This window comes from Condylostylus longicornis, unplaced genomic scaffold (genome assembly GCF_029603195.1).
Source record: "Condylostylus longicornis isolate FDR11 unplaced genomic scaffold, ASM2960319v2 ptg000004l, whole genome shotgun sequence".
Taxonomy (NCBI): Eukaryota; Metazoa; Arthropoda; class Insecta; order Diptera; family Dolichopodidae; genus Condylostylus; species Condylostylus longicornis.
This window is the reverse complement of record NW_026577973.1, coordinates 12,514,638-12,537,210: the sequence shown is the minus strand read 5'-3', so window position 1 is coordinate 12,537,210 and position 22,573 is coordinate 12,514,638. Positions and strand designations below refer to the sequence as shown.

The window sequence follows — 22,573 nt, the reverse complement described above, 5'->3', positions numbered from 1 at the left end:
TGATTAAAATATGACCCCTTGTTTAGACGATCGATTTAAACCAGCAATTAAGCAGTTTGGCAAAGCAATCAGTGGAGCACAACCATTTTCAGAGAATGCTAGGCTTTCATGCGCAACGACAACAAACAAAAATTTAGGAATGGCTGTTAGTGCAATTTATATTAAAGAACATTTTCATGAATCAGCCAAGACAGAAATCGGTGATATTGTTAAATCAATGATTGAAGCTTTTCGACAGAATTTAGATAATACTGTTTGGTTAGACGAGGAAACAAAACTCAAAGCGGAAGAAAAAATTAATAAAACAAGATTTGCATTAGGATATCCGGATTTCTTATTGAATAAAACTGCACTAAATGAATATTATGGGGATTTAGTTATAGAATCTGGAAAATATTTCGAAAACATTTTAAATGTTCGAAAATTTCAAATTACAAAAGGTTTTAAGAAATTAAATAATGATGAAAGTATTTATGAAGATGATTGGTTTGAACCGCCAACAGTTGTTAATGCGTATTTTGAAAATGATAAAAACAGAATTTTACTGCCAGCAAGTTTTTTGCAACCACCAATTTATCATAAAGATTTTCCTAATGCCATAAAGTATGGTGCAATTGGTGCATTCATTGGGCATGAAGTAACACACGGATTCGATTCGAATGGTCGAAGTTTTAATAAAAAAGGAAAATTTGAAAGTTGGTGGACAAATAGCTCTCTGGAATCATTTACAGAAAGGGAACAATGCTTTATTGATCAGTATGATCAATTTTCGCTTTATAATGAATCTATTAGTGGTGATATAAGTAAAGGAGAAAATATAGCTGATAATGCAGGAATTCAGTTAGCATTTAAAGTTTATAATCAATGGTTAAAAACAAGAACAAATATTGAAAAAGAAGCTGAAATGTTACCTGGTTTAGAGTTTCTATCATTAACACAATTATTCTTTTTAAGTTATGCTCAATCATGGTGTGATTATGTTAGACCTGAAGCAGCTATTGCTAAATCATCTGATGAACATCCACCAGGTTCAGTGAGAATTCTGGGAACACTTCAAAATTTTGATGAATTCTCAAAAGCTTTTCAATGTTCGGAAAATTCGAAAATGAATCCTTCTAAAAGATGCAAGTTATGGTAAACATTGAATTTTGTTTTAATATGAACAAAAATTTGAAATTTGTTATAATTTAAAGTGCATTTTGAAGTTAATAATAGAAAATGGAAGTAAATAATATTTTTATAAAATCTAATTCTAAATTTTATTCTGGTTTATTCCTTTTAGATTTATTTTAGTATTTTTCTTTAAAAAATTGAAATAGCCTAAGTTTTCATTTAAGAAATAATAGATTACTGAATAAGTTATTGAACAGCTTATGTATACGTAAAGTAATAAAAGTAAGGGAAATAAAATGGAGTATAGGATTTATTAATTTTTTCATAAAAATTACAACAATTACACGAAATGTTAAATTTTATATTTCGAGATAAAATGAAAAGAAGACTTAATTGAATCTCTAAACAATTATTTTGTAGATGAATTTTCAAACTGTTGTCCCATTTCGAATAAAGACTATCTGAATAAAATACCCTCGTGTCCTTTTACAAAAATAAATATAAAACATACATTGCAAAGAACTTTTAACGAAGGGTCTGGAATGTAAGTCGTGGTCTGGTCACTATAAAAATCATCCTTAATAGTGTACAACTTAATGTACAATGTTTATTATACGATAAAATGTTAAAATATAAAAGGAATAACTCCTATACACAGAAAAAAAAGAGTAGAAAATTTACCTAAAACAATAGTATAAATCACCTAATGAAATGCTTGATTTTCAGCCTCCTAAACTATTTAGCTACATTGCCTAATTTAAATTAGCTGAATTTACTTTTTAATAATTAGGAAAATTAACCAAATAAATTAGCTAATTTATCTACAATACTAGCTAAAACACCTAAACATTTGTCTGGATTTCAACTAAGCAAATAGTTGGTTCACCTAATCTTTTAGTTGAATTATTTTAAAATCTTTTTGGAATTCAATTAAAGAAATTGGAATTTCACCTAAATAAGTAGCTGAAAAATATTCCCTACAATAGATAATATGCCTAATTATTTAGTTATAAGAATCGAAAATATAACTATTTAATTAGATAAGTAAAATAGAGTTTTTACCTATTATATTAGAAAAAGTACCTAAATAAATTCGGCTCTCTTCTAAATTTATTTAGGCTTAATCCTGAAAATAAGAGGATGTTATAAATTAAAAATTAAGTTATGTTTCATTTAATTTTATTCACAACAAAAGAAAAATGTATTATTTTTAAAACATATATAGGTAATCAAAAAAAAACTTATTGGTTTTCAAATCACTAAAAATAATTACGTCATTAATTTGGTATAAAGTATTGTGGACATATAATTTATTTGTGCAACTTAGTTTTTCAAATTTCAAATTTTTCAGGCTCCAAATGTAATGATTGACTTTCTGAAAGTTTTTAACACTCCTGCGTTTTGGTATTTTTTAGATAAACTGTAATACTTTTCTAGTAATTTACCTCGTTGACCTTTAGCTCCAAAGTAAATTTACTAAAAGTAAAACTATATCAAGAATCCAAGTAATTACATTAACGTATAAACAATAAAAAAACAACTACTAACCAAATCGAAAGTTTCGCTTATGCTACTACCTTGCTGCAACGTAGACGTACTCTGTGTATTTGAAAGCCAATTTCCGACTGTATTAGATGTAGATAATGTATCAGAACCTTGTTTTATTTTTTAAATTTTTTAAAATTAATTTCAATCACTAAAAATTTACTTTACAAAAACAAAACTATGCTTCTTAACTATATCAATATTCACCATGTACTAGCTTCTATTCAAATACTTTAAAAATTAGAATACAAAAAAAACTAGCGGTACTTTGAATTTTCTCTTGATAAAACGAGTGTTTTTATGTGAATTCAGCTAATGTTTTCGATATTTCGACTAATGTTTTAGTTAATTTTTTTTTTGGAGCAAAATAAAGTGGCTGAATCACCTAAAGTTATAGTTAAGATATCTAGAAAAGTAGTCATTGAAGAAGAAAAGTAGCGGTACTTTGGTTTTTTTTCTAAATAAAACATTTTGATCTTTTCATAACTCAACTAATGTTTTCGGTAGTTCAGCTAATGTTTTAGTCAATCTTTTGATATAAAATGAAATAGCTGAATCAACTACTGTTGTAGTCAAAATATTTAAAAATGTAGTCATTGATTAGGAATTTATATAAAAACTGTAAATTTATTTTTTGTTTTCTTTTCTAAAATAACCAAATGTTTAGGTGAAATGTCTATTAAAATTAGTTGAATATTTTCAACTACTTATTTTAGATAATACACCTAAAGGATTAGACATATCACCTATTTTTTTTAATATTGCATTCAACTTATTCTAAATAGTTGAGCCAGCTAATAATGAATTTTAAAACAGCTAAAGAAGTTGTCAATACTTCTAATTGTTTATAAAAAACACCTAATTTGTGATCAGCTAATTACGATTAGTTGAAAAATCTAATTCATTTTTTTCTGTGTATCCATAATATTCGATATTAAGAAAAACAAGCTGTAAATATCAGTACCACAGCAAATTTACAACCGCCTAATTAATTCAATAACTTGTGAAATCAATTGGAGTAAGGCTGAAAAATAAAACACACACAGGGTGTTTCTTAACATAAAATTGCTTCCGCTGCTTTGAGCGACTATTCTTATTCAATTAAAACTAGTTATTAAAATAATCCACTACAATTGAATGTCCGTGAAATATTTTGACTTAATTGTTAAAATGTTACTGCAATGCTTACAATTTAGGCCTTTATTCATAATTTTTCTCTCTTATAAAAAATGCTGACCTATAGTATACAGGATAATTTTCAAAAATAATTCAAAACACAAAACTTTTTTAGTTGAATTACTCGTAGTATAACTTCGTGACACTAAAATAAGATTTATTACTTTCTCTTCTTTGACTTTGGTTTTTTCTTATAAAATATGAAATTACGTTCGCCTAATTTTGTCCTTTTTAGACTATTTCTGAAGAATATAAATTATAATTTATTTTCGACTTTCATCTGTTGCAAAGATTAATTAAGTTTTTGTATTTTACCAAAGATTTATTTTTAACGTTATCTCATTTGTAAGAAAATTTTTGCTCTTATTAAAGAGTAAAAGACTTAAGAAATAGTAAAGCGATAAAAAAAATTAAAATTTTGTGCTTGGTGATATTTTTTATGATATTGTGGTACTAGTATAATGTCAGCACTGTGTGCCTTAATTTTGATTTTTATGTTATAAATTATTTATAATTGCAATTACTTGAAAAATTTGTAAGAGTAAAATCGGAGTACTATATAAAATTAGAATAAATTAGATGTTTTACTTTTTAGAATATCTGCTCACTTTATATTCAAGGTGTTGTTGAATGAAATTTTGGCTTATTTCTTGTTTGATTGTGTTACTTTAATTTTACTTCTGTGGTTAGTCTTGTGTTGAAATATAGTTGAGATATATCCAGAAGTTTTTGTGAAACAGAGCGAAAAATTCTTGCAGCAGCTACCAAATACAATTCATAATTTTAGTGAGATTGTCATGGTGTAGGTAGGGTATAATTCAGCCGGCTTGTATGAATTGAATATGTATGATCTCATGTATAAAATGTAACTGGAAAAAGGGTTAATAAGGGTCAATGCTAAACAATACCTAAAAAATTATTAAAACTGCAAAGTAATAAGTTTTTTCTTTTGTTTTTATTTAACCGTATTCTACCATAATTTACATTTTTTCGAAGGATTCATAGGACTATTCAGTGGACATTGAAATGCTTTCGCAAATTCATCAAAATTTTGTAAGGTACCTAGAACTCTAAAAGCACCTGGTGGGTGTACGTCTGCTAATTTTGTTTCTACAGCTTCGGGTCTTATAAAATCGCACCAGGATTGTGCAAAACTCAAAAAGAATAATTGTTCTGGCGCTAAAAATTCCAAGCCTGGTAAAATTTCATTTTGTTTTTCTTCTTCGTTCATAGAATTTAACCATTTCCGATATACTTTAAAAGATAATTGTAAACCACCATTATCTGCTATATTTTCTCGTCTTGTTAGATGACCATTTAAAGAATGATTATATAATAAAAATTTATCATATTGATCAACAAAACATTGTTCTTTTTCCATAAAAAATTCAAGTGATTTATTTGTCCACCAATTACCAATATTACCATCTTTATCAAATGATCTTCCATCAGAATCAAAACCATGTGTTAATTCATGTCCTATAAATGCACCAATTGCACCATAATTCATTGATTTTGGAAAATTTTTATTATAAATTGGTGGTTGTAGAAAGCTAGCTGGCATAATAATACGATTTTTTGGATTTTCAAAATATGCATTCACTACAGTTGGATTTACTGACCATTCATCTTCTGCAACATAATTTTTATCTAATTTACGAAAATCTCTTGCAACTGTAAATTTTCTAATATTTAAAATATTTTCAAAATATTTTCCATTTTGTAATTCCAAATCCTTATAATATTTATTTAGTGCTGTTTCATTTAATAAAAAATTTGGAAATCCTAAATCTAATCCAGTTTTATTAACTTTTATTTCAGCTAAATGCCTTGTTTCATCGTCAAGCCATTCAGAATCATAAAGATTTTCTCGAAAAATATTTTTTATTTCTTGTCCAATTTTAAAAACTTCTGCTTTGGCATTCTCATCAAAATATTTTCTAATATAAATTGCGCTAACAGCTGTACCCAATCTAATATTTGTTGTAGTTGCACAAGAAAGGCCACGATTTTGTGTATCCGATTCAGATCCACTAATTGCCTTACTTAAATTATCTATTGGCACTTTAAATTCATCATCTAAAATGAAATAAACATTAATGAATTAATTAAAATTTAATTTTAAATTTATTGAACATATTCAAATATGGTTGAAATGGTGGTAAAATGATAAATAAAATTTCTAAATTTTGACCAAGTGTACGATTCAAAATTCTTATCCAATAATTTTGAATCGTACAGCATATTGCGCTAGTTTGTTCGTTCTTATTAGAAATCTCGATGAATGTAAACTAACCTTTAAGTTTTCTTTGAAATAATATTGTTCATTCAACTTGTTTTGATTCAAAATATTTGGGATTATTTGTATAAAAAATTTATTACTTGTTGACCAGTTAATCAGTGATTAATAATCAGTGATCAGTGAAAATAATGATCAATTTATCAAATCGAGAAAAAAACCATAAAAATCTCATTAATTCTATTATTAATATGTAATTTAATTACAAATTTGACAAAAAAACAAAACAACTTTTGCGTTGTATAAATTTAAGAGACGCCACCATAACTTACCCAGTAATGGAAAAGTTAAGCTCTGAAAATTCTTTTTGTGCTTTCTGTACCTACATATTTAAAACAGGTTGAAATCGTTAAAATTAAATTAAATTGCTGCTCATTAATAATTCGAACAGTTTATTATTACTATAATACATAAGAACGTTTCAAATGTCTTAAGATAAACGAATACTGTTTTGAATCATAAACATTAAGAATTTTCGATTTCACTTCGTTAATTTCTAAATGACAAAAGTGTCGAAAGAATATGTATGTTGTGATAAATCCTAATTTAAATTAAATATTACTGAACAAAGTGGTTAAAAGAATAAAAGATCGAAGCATGTTCGTAATCTTGTTGGACTAATAAAGCTTTAAGCAGATTTACTAAATTTATTTATTTTTTTAAAGTAACAATGATGGGGGATTGGTATTCTGATATAAATATTTAAATTTTCAGGTGGCACCTTTTTCATTGACTTGTTTAATTTATTAAGGAAGAAGAAATTAAAAAGAAACCACTATGTACTTGAATTTTTATTTTATTTTTGAAATTAAAATTCAGTCAGCGTTTTTATTACGGGTAGATAGATCTTTGTATGATTACAATATTAAAGTAACTTCAAAATAATTTCCCATTTTATTGGAATATTTATTTTTCATTTGCACTGCAAAGCAGTGTTTATTATCTGTATACATGTTATTCACATACATGTATGTGCGGTTATATGTAAATTACTCATTAATTACGTCTGAATATTAAGTGCCAAAATTTTATTCATAAACTATTAATTCAAATAAAATATTTCTATTCTAATCTCATTTTGAAATCTTTTTATTTTAAAATAATCGCATTTATATTTAGAATTTTAATAAATTGAATATTGTGCGGTACACTCAAAAAAACACAATTATGTTGAAGTTCAATTCAAATTTACTCAAATTCTGTGAAAAATAAAAAATTTGTTTTATAATTTTTTGGTACTTAGTTTATGTTAAATATAATATTATTTAACAAGTGTTATATAGTTCATACAACAAATTATCTACATAACAAACTTCTCTAATTATTGATCAATTATAGTGACGGTAGAAGAACTTAATGTTCAATTTAATTTTATGCTTAGCGAATGTTACATTTTTCGCAATTTCTATTCCATAATTTGGAAAACACATATCACACTGCATATTTTTGTTATATTTTAGTTTGTTAGATATATATTGATCAGAACTTAATATTGATCAATTTTATAAGAGCAACTTTTCATACAAGTTTAAAAAACAAAAAACGCTAAAAAAAAGCTTTTAGTTTGTGAAATTTAAATATGTTGAATAAAAGAAAAAAAACTAATTAAATTCAAATTATTTTTCGCTCCAGGAAAAATGATTAAAATTAACAAAAATAGGTGTGTGTTTTCAGTGAAATTCTTGTAAAAATATTAAAAATTTTCCTGAGTGTGTAATCACAATATATACTCAACATTAAAATTTATGGTTTTTACGTTTATTTTAATATAATTTATAAATTAAAATATATTTGAACTTTATTATCAGAAAAGTAATTTTATAAATAGCTAATAAAAAATAAAAACAAAAACTAAAAAAGTTTCCCGCAATTTGATTTAATTGTAATCATATTTAACATTGTATATAATTATATAAAAAATAATAATTATATACTTATGTACTTATCAAATAATTTAATGAATGAATGAATAAAATTAAATATAAAATTAAATATATATATATATATATTTGATTTTCTCACCTAAATATTTAACCAAACGATCAATAGCAATCCAATTAAGATAATTTGCCATAATTCTTTTATCTGTATTAATAACGATATCATAAATTAATTTCAATTTAGGACCAGTAAAAAAACCAATTTTTGTATCATCATTAAAATTGCTATTGAAACTTTTATTTAAATAATATTTCCAATTAAATTTTGGATAATTTTTCATTAAATCACCAATTGTTTCCGATTTATATAATTCTATTAATGTTAATTCTTTAATATCAGTTACATTTGCTAATTTTATTTCTAAATCAATAATTTCATCAGCAACATTTTCAACTTCATATTCATTTGCATTTAAAATTTTTAATATATCAATTATATAAGTACGATATGCATTTAAATGTAAATTATTATCTGATTCTAAATAATCACCTTCATTATCCAATCCTAATGATGGATTTAATATATATATTATAAATTTTTTAGTATTTTCTAAATCAGTATCAACAGCAAAATGAAATATATTTTCCATATCATATAATGATAATTGTATTAAAATTTCTTCTAAATTAAATTCATTTTCATTCCAATTCTTATCTAATAATGGAAAACCATTTAATTTTTTTAAAAATTCTAATAATGGTTGTGATTTTCTATCATTTATTGTATTCATATCAATACATGAATTAAATAATATTCTAGCTAATTCTGTTGTTTTCACAATACTATCATCTGATTTAACTGAATTAATTTCTGTTGTTAAAATATCATATATTGAATCTCTTAATTGATCATTTAATTTATCAAATAAATTATATGAATCATGATCATTTGGTATTTGATGATATCTTATCCAATTACCGCATGTATATTTATAAAAATCTTTACATGGATCAATTGTTGGATCTATATATTTTAATATATTATTAACATGTTCTTTAATATTATCATATGAATTTATTAAATTAGTAGAGGGCATATCGGCAATATCATTATTTACAATAATATAATTACTATTTGGTAAACTATTTATATGAACAATTTTTAATGTTAATTGCATTAAAAATAATTTTATTAATAAATAATTTTTAAACATTTTGTTTTAATATTATTTGTTAACATTAATTATTTAATAAATTTTTAATTTATTATAAATATATTAAATATATTGAGATTATAATTTAGTTATAAATTCTTTATTTGTTTTTTAAAATAAAATTTTATTAAATTTTATAGTTATAATCGATTTTAATTTATTTTGATTTTGTTTCAATAATTTTTATATCACAATTTGAATTTGTATTTTTTTTTAGTTTTTTTAAAACTTTTTAGTTTGCGGACTAAAATAAGACTGTAAGATTATGTACGATTAGAGTAAGATTATAAATGTAAAATTTAAAATCTTTAGAGAACTTTTTGTTTTTTCTGTTTTTGGTTTTGTTTTTTTTTTTTTACATGGTGATAAAACGAGAAAATGAAGCTTTTGCTTGACCATCTGAACTTGAACACTAAAATATTAATAATATGATGTTAAAATTCAAAGCGAGTAATCATTAAATAACAATAAAAAAAAATTAATTTTGTTTTTCTCATTTTTTCTTTTTTTTTTTGTTAATTTTAATGTACAACTGGTTTTGAGAATTTAAAAAAAAAAATAAAAACAAAAGCCATTATTGAGAGGAAAGAGTAAAAAATTTTATTATAAAAATTGTTAAGAACATCAGGCATATTGTAGGCATGCCATAACCCCATATACTCTGTGCTATATTATTTCGAAATTCCAGTTATCAAATTCAGCTTGTGTTTTTTAAAGGGAACTCTTATTCAATAATATCGATGGTCCATAGAGAAATTCTTTAAATATTTTCTTAAAATGTATATTAATTGAAGCTTACAAAATCGAAATTCATTTTTCCAATAAGTTTGTACTCGTATGTGCGACAATTTTATGAGCTTTTATTTGTACATTGTGTGTGAAAAATGCCCTTTACAAATTTATCATTAATTACAATAAAAAAAACGAAATTGTATGATTAATTTAAATAGTATAAATAAATTGATTTAAGAAATAAATTTGGATCAAACCTAACAATAGGCTTCTTGAATAAGTGAAAATATTTTTATTTTTTTTTAAACGATCTAATATACTAGCTATAATAGCAATTCAAATGATACAAATTTTACAATAAAAATTTACTTTTAACAAAAAAAAAAATTTAATCATGTTATAAATTGGAAAATATGGTCGAAAATTAGTAAACAAGAAGTTAGTATTGTATAAAAAATAAAAGATTTACCTGTAACCAAAATTTCAGTGTCTAACTTAAAGGACACGGAATTTTTGTAAGCAGACACAACAGCAGACAGATTTTTGTAACAATTATTGAATTCGCAGCACTTCGTTATCAAATACATTGAATGCCATTGAAGTTATGTAAAGCTCGACACAAAATTTAATGTTATTTTGGAAATGTTCTGAAAAATTTAAAAGTGTATTTAACATTTTCAACTAATAACAAAGATTAACCATCTTTGATTTTTGGTCTAAATGGTCATTTACTCTTGGTCTATGATTCTTGTTCTAACTTTAATTTTGAAATATATAAAATTTTCATTAATAAACTAGCTGCCCTCTACATATTTTAGGTATTCATACTATGATTCTAGAAATTAGAAGTGGATTTGTAAAGGTTCTTCATCTAATTAGTTTTTTTTTTCTTCTTTTAAGTAATTGATTTTTTTTTTTAATTTACAATTAAACAATTAATCATTTATCCATTTAAAATATTATGTATATATGGTGTATGTATGACTACATTTATCTATGAAATATTACGTAGCTATTTTATTAAAGCTTCTTAATTACGTTGTAATTACACGAGCGTTAATAATTTTTTAAAAATTAAGATTTAAAGTTAATGTCTCACAATGGATTTTTTTTTAACATGAAATGGGAGTTTTCTTTTCAATTTACGCTTTGAACTTTTGTGTTCTTAAAACGTGCGTTGAATCATCATTTGGCATACTTTTTTTTTCCTATATGAAACAGGTTAGCGAAAGTTGGAAAGAAAAGCAAAGGAAATATTTTTTTTTTTTGTAAATTTTTATGGATTTTAGGAAATAAGGCTTGTTTTGTGATTTTTTATGTATTACAATAAAATTATTGAATTTTTCACTAAAGAGTTTTTAAATTGCTTGTTTGAATGAAGCGGTGAAACGAGATTTTTAAAATTATCTTATGTGCAAATTTAGAATTTAAACTAAAGACATCCTAATTTTTTTTTACAGAACGATACTAGCGAAATATATACATATGCCTTGGTGGATTAAAATAATATTTAAATATTATCGATCAGAGTTTTCGACTGGAAACGCCAGACCCCACACTTTAATATAAAAACTTTAACCACAAAGTTTAATATGGAAACTTTGATTTTATATAATAAACCAAATAACAAGAATCTTGGGAGCTCGGTTTAAGTATATTAGGACGCCCATAGAAACTCTAGAAATTTCTTTTTTTTTTTTTTTTTTTTATAAATATCGATTTACATCTTCAATTTTAAAACTAACATATAGACTTACCATATAGCAACATACTACTAAAAATTTACAAACTTTTATAACATAGTTACAGTATATCACAGTTACGACAATTTTTGCTAATTATTATTTTAAAAAATTAAATTTTAGATTTAGTTAGAGACTTAATAGAATCATTCCCCAATAGACTTCGGAAAATTATATAGACGCCCAAACCGAAAACATGTTATTAGATATTACAATTACTTTGATTTAAAGTATAATATTAAATTTATTTCCCTTTATACCGTTCTTAAAGGGCATATTAGTTTCAATCTGTCCATCCGTCCGTCCGTCCGTCCGTGGACATGTTTACAAAACTTTTACACCCTTGAAGGTGAAAAGCTGACATTTCATGTGTACATAGATGTTTACTAGAAACTTATTTTTGTAGAAGAAAATTTTTACCTATCTCCCCCCTCTAGAAGTTATACCCCCCCCCCCCCCCCCCCCCCCTCCCCAAAACCCTAAAAATGTCATTTTTCAACTATTTATTGCAACGAAACCATAACCATTTTTTAAATTTTGCAAACGCAGAAAGTAGTAGTTAGCATATCATCTACCGCGGCATACTATGTTTTCCAAATTTTTGATATCGTTATTCTTCAGACCCAAGCTCGTAGGAGTCTGAAATTTTAGCAGTTTTTAGTTTTTTTTTTTTAATTTTACAAAATTGCAGCCGACATTTACATATTCATTATACAATTATATTTTATAGAGTGAAATGTAATCATGAAAATAATAATGTGAAAATTCTGAAACAACCGAACATTCTGAACTGAATAAACTTCTGAGAAATTATTCTTTATTTCATACAGAAATTGAGAAGGGATTCCTTAATTTCTTTTTAGTTGCGTTAATATGCACTTGAAGAGAAAGAAAAGTTTATTTTTCTTTTATTATTATTAATTTTGCAATAATTGTATTCTATCCACGCCAATACGATAAGGCGATATTGTATTATTGATACTAGCCATTGTAATATTACAAGGACGCCAAAAACAATCATCACGAAAATATTTTATCCTGGAAAATGAAACTTGTAAATAGAAAACGGATATTTTTATACTACAACGTATATGTGTGTACGTATCAATATAAACACTCAACTTTATAGAAGTGTGTGAAGTTGTTTTTATGTGTGTATATTGAAATATATACATAATATTTCTGTACTTATTCCAACAGTCAATTTTTATGCATCATGTACTCCTACAGTAAATATTTAAATTAAAAATAAAATTGCAAATTTTATATTAATGCTTATTCGATGAATATGACAATTGCCGTATTAAAAAATGACATAAGAAATTTATGATTTTTTAAGCATGAATATTTTTTTAGAGGGTGTAAAAAATGAAAAAAAAATTTATTAAATAACAACAATTTTTAAATTTATTATATAAATATTATATAATATGATTTATCGTTTTCAAACGTAATTATTTCCCCCATCCTGTTTTGTATAACACCTTCGATTTAGCAGAATCAATAATATGTTGGCGTGCCATTTCAAATTTATATTAGTATAAAAGTAAATACACATATATGTACATACACCAATATGTATTTTTATAAACATAAATCAAAGGTTGATTGAAAGATAATAATCGCGTTTTTTAAATATTTATGTACATTTGTATGTAAAAAAGGAAAACAATTATATTAACAATTCTATGAAATTACATTACACTTTAATTGTGAACTTATGTATTTGGATTTATAATTTATGAGAAATACCCATATGAATTGTAGGGAATCAAAATTAAATCCAACAAAAAAAATTTCAAGTTCTACTACGGTAATATAAATCTTTCATATAAGGGAAGTAGTGATGCATGTATCTGTGAATATTATTTACACTTCACATCACAGACCCAACATAGTTTTATACATAGTTTCGTGATAAAAAAATCAGGTTATATAATCAAAATAATTGAATTATACTATATATACACGAAACGCGCTATATTTAAACAACGAGTCAAAGCAATAATACTCTGATATACTCAGATTTAAGTACTCTGTATATGTTATAATGTCTATAGATATTGGGAATTGAAATAAATATTTGCATTATAATTGAACTTAAAGCGTTTGTGCTTTGATTTTTTCCAATTAAGTGTTGTTTGCTTTTAATTTACTTATTTTTTCGATATTTAATAAGTTGTGTTTGGATAAAAGTTACCTTCAACATAAATTCCTGTTCTTTATATACACGAAAATTGAATTGTAAATGGGTAAGAGCATGATTATGGGAGAGCATTTTAGATAATTATATCGCGGTTTTTTGTTCTACTTATCAAATATAAGATAATAAAATAGAACGCAAGTGAAATGAAATTTAATATTACAATTTATGCCACCGTGTTTTAAATGCTCACATAACTCTTATATAATTTTGAAATTGTGTGAGAGAATTTCAAAAATCATAAAATTTTAAAATGTTAATTCAGATGTTAAACCTTTACATTCAGATTGTATATAGATCACATTTAAATCATGTATATATATATGAACGGCAGAATACTTCTATAAATTTCATATTATACTTTTGTATAATACTGTAATCTATACATGTACATTGTAAACTCTATTTTTTAACTGCTGATCTATTTATTAACTTAATATGACGCATATGATACGTATACGTATAAACGAAAAGAAAACATGTGAGAAAAAAAATATTATTCATTCATTCAAATAATTTCGTTATACTCGTACACATAATATAACAGATACGGTTTATGGAAAATCTGAATTTGTTTAAATACGAGTAAAAAATTGTAAATACAAAATTTTACATATACAAGTATATTTGTGAATACATAAAATATATTTTTCTGTTATGTAAATATTGAATAAATAAATTATTGAATAAGCTTTGTTGACATTATAATAATAAGAAAAATATTGTAACAGATGTATTACAGTGATTTAATCACGCCATTGTCCAAGTCGTGTATAAAACAATAAAAATTTTTATGAATCTATAATTTTTATTTATGTTATAAATGAATATCCTTTTGATATAATAAATAAAAAATGTGGTATAGTCAGCAGATAACCGACTGCACAGTGTATTTTCTCGTTTGGAGAAAGTGTTGCACAACTTTATGAAAATAGAAATTTAGCTCTTAGATGGTTCTGTTATCATTTATGGTTATGGAACATAATTCTTTTTTCATAAACAAATTAAACTCAGATATGAATTTTCATGAAAATGTAGTTCAGCCATAACTGAGATACACGCGAGCACACACAAAAGTAAATTCATTAAAAATAATTTATTTATATTTCCTGCCACGGGGAAATGTAATTTTGTTGAGAACTCGACATTTGGTGCTATCACTGCTATCATGTAACCTCCCTGGTATTGTGTACTATATGCTATGCGCTCGATTAAAAAAATATATTATACTTACATAAAATTAAGTTATAAAATTGTAGTGCTAAAATAATGTGCAAAGAATTACTAAAATAAGTAAAAAGTATGTGGCTATACCCTTGTTATGTATTATTAAAAATTACGATATTAAAATAAAGGAAAATTAAATGAATTTCAAAAATTTCAAGAATTAATCAAGAATAATGATTAAAATTTTAGAACGAGAATAATATGGGAATGCAAAGTGATATAAATTTTAATTGCGGTGAGTATTTTATTTTGTCGTTAAGAATATTTCAAATGAAAATTATAGGAGATTTTAGGAACTGAAGAATAATATTTCTAGAAACGAGCAGTGAAAATAAAAATAATAGTGAATCTCCTATTTAAATCTATTAGAAATTTCATCTAGTTAAGAAATTTCTACTAATGATGAAAATGTTCTTCTAAAATTTATTTCAAATTTTAAGTTAACCTAATAACCTTGATTGTTATTAGTTAATTTATCTACATACAAATATGCCAATTTAATTCTTAGTACAGATTTACTTTCTTTTCAATTCGATTTACAATTATATTTTAAATTTTAGGAAATTCCAAAAAATATTTTTAGCTAAGCACGTGTAAAATTGGGTTCTATTGAAAAAAATTTTTGGTATATTGATGCAACAATCAGTGACGAAATGTAAAATTCCGAGAAAACTCGTTATTTCCTGGTACATTGACAATAATGTATTTTAGTACTGAAAGTTCAGTAGTAACTAGTAGACACTCCATTATATTGTCCGATTGAGCTCAAATATAAAATCAAGAGAATACGGCATTTTTTCCTTAAAAATAATAGTATTAAAGTTCCAATTGCTGAAGCATAACCCACTCCAAAAGTTAATCAAATCGCAACATGTAAAACCGATATACAAATTTTCATTCAAATTAGAAGTACATAGACGGACGGAGAAATCTTTTTAAAAACAGTTTACTGAAGTTTTTCTTTAACGAATAAACGTCCTCTCGTAAAAAATTCAAGATGGGAAATTTGGTGCTATCACATAAGCGTTTTGATTATGTGCAAAGCGATACGTCCATAGGACGTTGTGGCCTAAAAATATGCAATTTTTAGCATCGCCAAAAAATTCATCAAATTACATAGTATCAATAAAATACTAAGAATTTGCTATAGTACACTGATGAAATTAAATGCGTTTCAGCTAGGTTACAATATAAAAATTTTTCAGCAAACAATTTGTTCAATTTTAATTTAAATGGCTATGATTTTCTATTGATTTTTATTTCTTTATTGTTTTAAGTAGTTTTTATTCTATAAAGAGTCTCTTCAAAAATATTAAGAAATTTAATATTTCTCTTACATATGTAAATATTGAAGATTATATTAGTAGTAATAAATTTTCATAAAAGTAGAGAAACTGTTGAATCCTAAGGCCGATTCAATCGTAAATTAAACAAAGTCAGGCATAGGGTTGAAATTACTATAATGTAATTTTCGTTTACAAAAGATTAATTAAGAATTGTTAATCTTGTAAATTTATAATTAATGTCTGGCATTGTAATTTTTCTGATTATTCAATACTTTCGTATTCAGTAGAAATTTTACAGAATTTTAATTGCTTTTGAGTTCGGATTTATTTATTTTAAGTACATAAATTTTAGTGTAAAGATAGTAGATAAGTTTTAGTGAATTTTTTTATGTAAAAGTTATTTCTTTTGCATATATGCATGTTAAGACAAAATTAATGTATTCTAAAGGAATATGCTATAAAATACTAGTAGAAATAAAATTATTTTCATTTTTAATATTACAACATTAATTCGTTAATATACACACGTACATTGGCATTCTTTTATGGTCATACATAAAATTTAAACGTTAATGCACTAAGTTTAAGAATCAATCAGCCATTTACCAGATCTTGATTTAACAAACAAATAAACTTATGTGTTTAGTGACAAGTTATGTGTATTCGTGTTTCCACTATATCTGCTGACAGCATTACATATAATATTAAGATAGGTATTGGAATCACATCAAATTTCAGGAGGTGTGTTGTTATTAGCGAAATATCGGTACACTCTTAAGTTATGCTCTGCCAGTTGTGCACACTTGTTAGTCAGTATGACTGAGTCGATTTTTATGAAAGTTCATTTTCCACATTTGTAAGTTGAGGTGGATAAAATAACCAGAACTAATATAATAAAGGCTCATTCAAAATTTTTGATCATATTTCAGACAAAAATGTAGAATTTATCAGCAGTTTTTGCTATTTTAATAGCATCATAACATTTAATGAAAAGTTTGAAGAAAGCGTAAAACACATGCTCAAGAAGGCAAGAGCAGCATTCGGTATGTAGAACGATAAAACTTAGAATAGTTTTGGCTTTGTTAAATTAGTTCTAAAATACGGTATTCATATTTTGCTGTAATTAACTTGGAAGTATTCATCAATAGAAAAAAAAATAAAAACAAATGTAAGGAACTCTGAATACTACTAGGAAAGAACTCGCAATTAGTATGTCTTTACAAAGAATCGAACGACTTAGAAATGCTTTGCTTATATCCGTTATTTGGCGAATTAATTAAAGAACTTGGTTTTTCTTACCGGATCACTCAGACAAATATCCAATAATGGAACAAGATTAAGATGTTAGGTGAGATAAATTTACTAGTGAGTGCAAATAAAAATATGCTTGGTCGTCGATATTGCACTGTACATATCAAGCTTTTATTTTTATCTGAAAAACGTGATAAGATTGTAAATAAGAAAACTTGTCAAGAATATTTGCAGTTTATTAAACTCTTTTAGTTTTTTACATTTATTTTTGGGTTTTTACAATTATTTTATGGGCACGCAAAGATTATTTTTATAGTTTTATAATATGGTTTATTGAATGCGTATGTATGAAGACAAAATATAAATTTTTTTATGACACATACGACTTGCAAATTTAAAAAAGTTCTTTTATATACTGCGAACCAAACTGAAATTACAATATAAATGTTTGCTTGTTTGTGAAAATTGAACAAAATTGGTTTAGGAGAAATTCAGTTGATAAACTTATAATTTGATTGTTCTTGATAAATTTTCCATCAATAGTCATTGTATTCATTTTAATTACTGACAATTTGGCTATTTTAGTATTAACTGAAATTTTTAGTACGATGACTCCAATTTTTTCTTGTTGTTGATTCAATCTTAAGATCATTTTCATAAAAATTGTCTTATGGATAATGGATTGTAAAGGTTGGATAATGGATTTTTTGTTGTGGTGCATTGTTTTCAGCGTTTATACAAATGTTTTTGTAACATGCTTTTGGATGAATTCAAGTGATAAATATTTAAGAAAGCTCAAAGTTTAACTAAAAGAAAAAATCCAGATTTCCAGATAAGTAAGAAAATTGTACTTTTGCTTCTGATAAAATTCTAAGCTCTAGTTTGGTTTAATAGATTTAAGGAATTTACCGCATAAACTCAATTTAGATATTATTATTGTACGGTTTTAACTAAAAAATTATTTAATTCCTTAATAGCTTAACAATATTGAACTAATGAAAATTTTGACAATATGAAAAATAAAAGAATTTTTCTTATCCTTTTCGTTATACATATGTATGTGTTGCTATAGTTGTTTTTCATTAAAAGAAGCTTAAAACAAATAACAATAGAAATTTAATTTGAGATAAAATTTAAGGGATTCCACGCACTCGAATACAAAATAAATGTTAAAGATTAGTCTTAAGTTTTACAAATGATTCCAATATAAAAAATAAATAGAAGCGATAAATTTCTTTCAATATTGTCACTGATAAAAATCTGAAAAAGATGCTTCAGGAAGAAAAACAGTTTTCATATTATCAGGTTTTCCTTTTTCGAAAACGTGACAAAAAATACGCGTTTATCACTTTTTTTTCCAATGCCATCATTTTACTTATGTTTTCGTTAATATTTGTTTCGTGTGTATTATAAAATAGTTTTAACATTTATGAGAGCAGAGTTATTTTTTAATTCTATTTTGAGAAAGCGTATAGTATAAAATCTGAGTTGTTATTACAATTTTGAAGAAGAGAGTCGATGCATGCTTTTATTAAGACAGAAAATTTTAAAGGTATCTTCAAATTGGGTATATTTTAAGAAATAATTACAATTGTAATCTCGATTAAGTCAAGACCAAGGTGAGAAACAAAATTTTTTAATAATTTGGCGAATAAAATTTTTATTAGAAATTCAGTCATCTACTTCACATTTATTTTCAATTGTTTTTCTGAGACACTTCTTTGTTATACGAACTAATAAAGAAGCACCGCTGCATCAACCGCCGAGAAGAAATCAAGGATATTTAAAGAAACGTTAAAAAATTCATGAAAAAGTTTTTGTAAAATCAAATTGTAGAAATTCTAACTTAGAGTTTTAGGCAACAAACAGCAAGTTTTTTTCTTTTTTTGTTCTATTTTAAAGGTATTGCCTTATATTACTGGAATGTTTTTTTGGATTTAAAAAAAATGTTATTTAAAGTTTTGGAAATCTTTTTGTTTGATTTCTTCTTCAAACATTGGTGTCCTTGAAGATAATCCTGAAAAAGCCGCAAATAATATTATATTCATATATATATATATACTTGTAATGTTACAAATTATATATTAATTTACGAATTTATGTATGTATATATTATATGTGGGAAACGTGCCTACAAATTTTTTTATAAGTAGGCGGAAAATTCACGTATATATATATAAAATAAATTAAAAATAAAATATGTTCTTGACTTGAATGTATAGAGATATGCGAGAATACATAAACATCATATAACTCTTAATAATTCCCATCTATACTCACATATGGATGTACTTATAAGAAAACTTTATAAATATTTTTATATAAAATATTTTTGTATAAATCTGCAGAGTGTTAAGGCTGTTTTTAAATTTGAGCATGTGCGAATTAATCTATTAATTTCGGATTTTCGTTTATTCAAGGTCAGAAAATTTTCATATATTTTGGAATTTTTATGAATGAAATAAATATCACGCGTTTATATAAATATTATGTACATTATTATGTATGAATTTTTATGAAACCCTAAGATCTAATTCAAAACAAATTAACTCTAATCATTTATTTTAATTTTAAATTCACTATTCAAATCTCAATTTTGTAATACAAAATATTAAAATTTCTTGGAATTTTTAAAAGTAAAAGCAAGGCTATGCGTAACTTATTCTTTATAGAGACTGATAAAGAATTCTAATGCATGAACAAGTAAATGTTTGAATTAAATTGAAAGTCAAATGATAAAATTAATATGCAAGAAGAAAACTTATAATTCCTATAACATTTTTTCCATAAAAAGAAAACCAAAGTATTCTTGCATATCATTCCATTTCACTTTCATGAATAATTTATGACATTTTTTTTACATGGTCTGCTTTTTTTTGGATAAGTTTTTTTTTTCGAATTTTAAATTTCTTTTGAAATAATCCTCTTTAAATATTATGTGAAACAATTGCAATATATTTCTTGCTAATTCAAGTCTACAGTTGTTGTTACAGAAAAAAACTTGAAATCAGAAATATTTAAGACGAATCAAACCAACAATTTGTAAAGTAGCACTTTTCCCTTCAACATTCACATTCTAAAACATGTATGTTAAATTATTGCATACCTTTAATATTATAATGGTCCAATTTGACGGTTAAATAAGTGAGTTAAATGCGTTTTCTGGGTAAATTAAGAGAGATAGAGTGATTTTCAAGTGTTTTACGCGGTCACTGGGAAATCATAGAATTCACTAATAAATGATAATAAGCTGTACCAAAAATATTTTTTGCGTTTTTTGACCACACCACAACCTTGTCAAAATTATGTGTTCATTGTTTTAATACGAGGAATTCATATATTAAATTTCAATGAATCGATTATTTCTCTTTATATACACATATAAATGTATAAAATGTATATTTGGCCCGTAGTAAACGTCCAGTTGCTTATCCAAAGCTTATATATGAAATTTCAAGTAAATCGGTTGAATATTTTCTTCAAAATGGTCAAAAATGTAAAATAGGCCCGCTAAAAAGTGCAGTTTCCGAGGCCTGTTGATCAATCCGAAAAGTTATCAATCCGTGCCATGGTTGAAATAAAGTTGCATATAAAATTTCATTAAAATCGGTTAAGCCGAACTTGAGATACACGCATGCACACATAGACCGACAGACCGACAGGTTGCTAAAAATAGTTTACTTACACTTCCCTACTATGGATAAGTGCATTCCCACCGAAAACTCGATATGCAAAATTTGTTGCCATCACATAACCTACCTATTGTATACACAATACGGTCGGTAAAAAGGGTTTCTGACCGTACTCCGACCTTATCAAAAAAGGGTTTCTGAACTTACCTCAACATTAAAATCGCTCTATCTCTTTTGGTTTAATCAGAAAACGCATTTAAAATTTACTATGGCATACTAAGTTGGCGGAATCTGTGATTTCTTAGTGGTCACGAAAAACACATGGAATCGCTCTTTCTCTTCTAGTTTAACCAGAAAAAGCATTTAAGATTTTTAAAAAAATTTTTTAAATGTTTCCAGAAATATTTTTACTGCAATTTATTTCCATATATTGGCGGAATCTATGGGTTCCCAATGAACAAATGTACGAATCGCTCTGTGTTAATAAAAATTAAATTTCAATGTGAATTACTTCAACCTCCAAATACTTGTAAAACAAAATTAAACGCTGTTACTTAACTTTTGCTCTATTACTATTTTAATTAATAAATCAAAATGCTTAAATACAAGATGCACACCCATATTATTCTAATATAAATATATTCGCAATACATGAATGTTGTGTGTGTATTCCTAAAGTATATTAATTTTTTTCTATATTAAACAATCAATAGTACTACTATAACTAGACACTATACAAAACTGGACGAACAATAAGAATGGCGGAATAGAAAACAAATCCAATGCAAACTCCTTCCTGTTTCAGAAAGGATGAAAAATTGATAAAAAAAATTCCCAGTATACAAAATAAAAAAAAAGATCTGATTGAGCTCAGATGTTTTTAATGTTTTCTCATAAAACGGCTGCAATGCGGTAAAGTTTTCTCGTGTATTATTGGTCTTCATCATTTTCTTCATTAGTTCATATTTCATGAAATTAACAGAAAAAAAGTAAAAATAAAAGAAAAAAAAAACCCAAACTATATCAAGGCAAAATTAATAATAAAAGAAAATTTATTATAAGATCATAGTATATAGGTATACCAATACAGGTGAGTAATAATATAATTTTTACTTAAAATTCTTGATATCGTTATTATTTATACATACTCGTAATACCATATTCCATAGAATTGAATTCATATTTCGTAAAATGTAAGGATACAGATGCTTATAGAGAGAAATTCATTTTATAAAATTTAATTTATTTCTAATATTCTTTAATTGAAAATTTC

General features: G+C 25.1%; 2 protein-coding genes across 2 annotated transcripts in view; one reads left to right on the top strand and one right to left on the bottom strand.

The window, feature by feature from the left end:
• The first annotated feature begins 10 nt into the window (after nucleotides 1–10).
• LOC129613351 (neprilysin-4-like) lies at nucleotides 11–1,138 on the top strand. Its single transcript, XM_055527366.1, has one exon. It carries the CDS (start codon nucleotides 11–13, stop codon nucleotides 1,136–1,138), a length of 1,128 nt encoding a protein of 375 aa, XP_055383341.1.
• A 3,653-nt stretch (nucleotides 1,139–4,791) lies between these two features.
• The window catches only part of LOC129613341 (neprilysin-4-like), a 195,276-nt gene continuing 177,494 nt past the window's right edge, over nucleotides 4,792–22,573 (bottom strand). The window contains exons 2-3 of the mRNA XM_055527355.1: nucleotides 8,156–9,156; nucleotides 4,792–5,913 (exon numbers count right to left, since the gene is read on the bottom strand). Of these exons, the coding sequence (XP_055383330.1) occupies nucleotides 4,805–5,913; nucleotides 8,156–9,156 (2,110 nt within the window). The 3' untranslated portion in view covers nucleotides 4,792–4,804. The remainder of the gene's footprint in view (nucleotides 5,914–8,155; nucleotides 9,157–22,573) is intronic.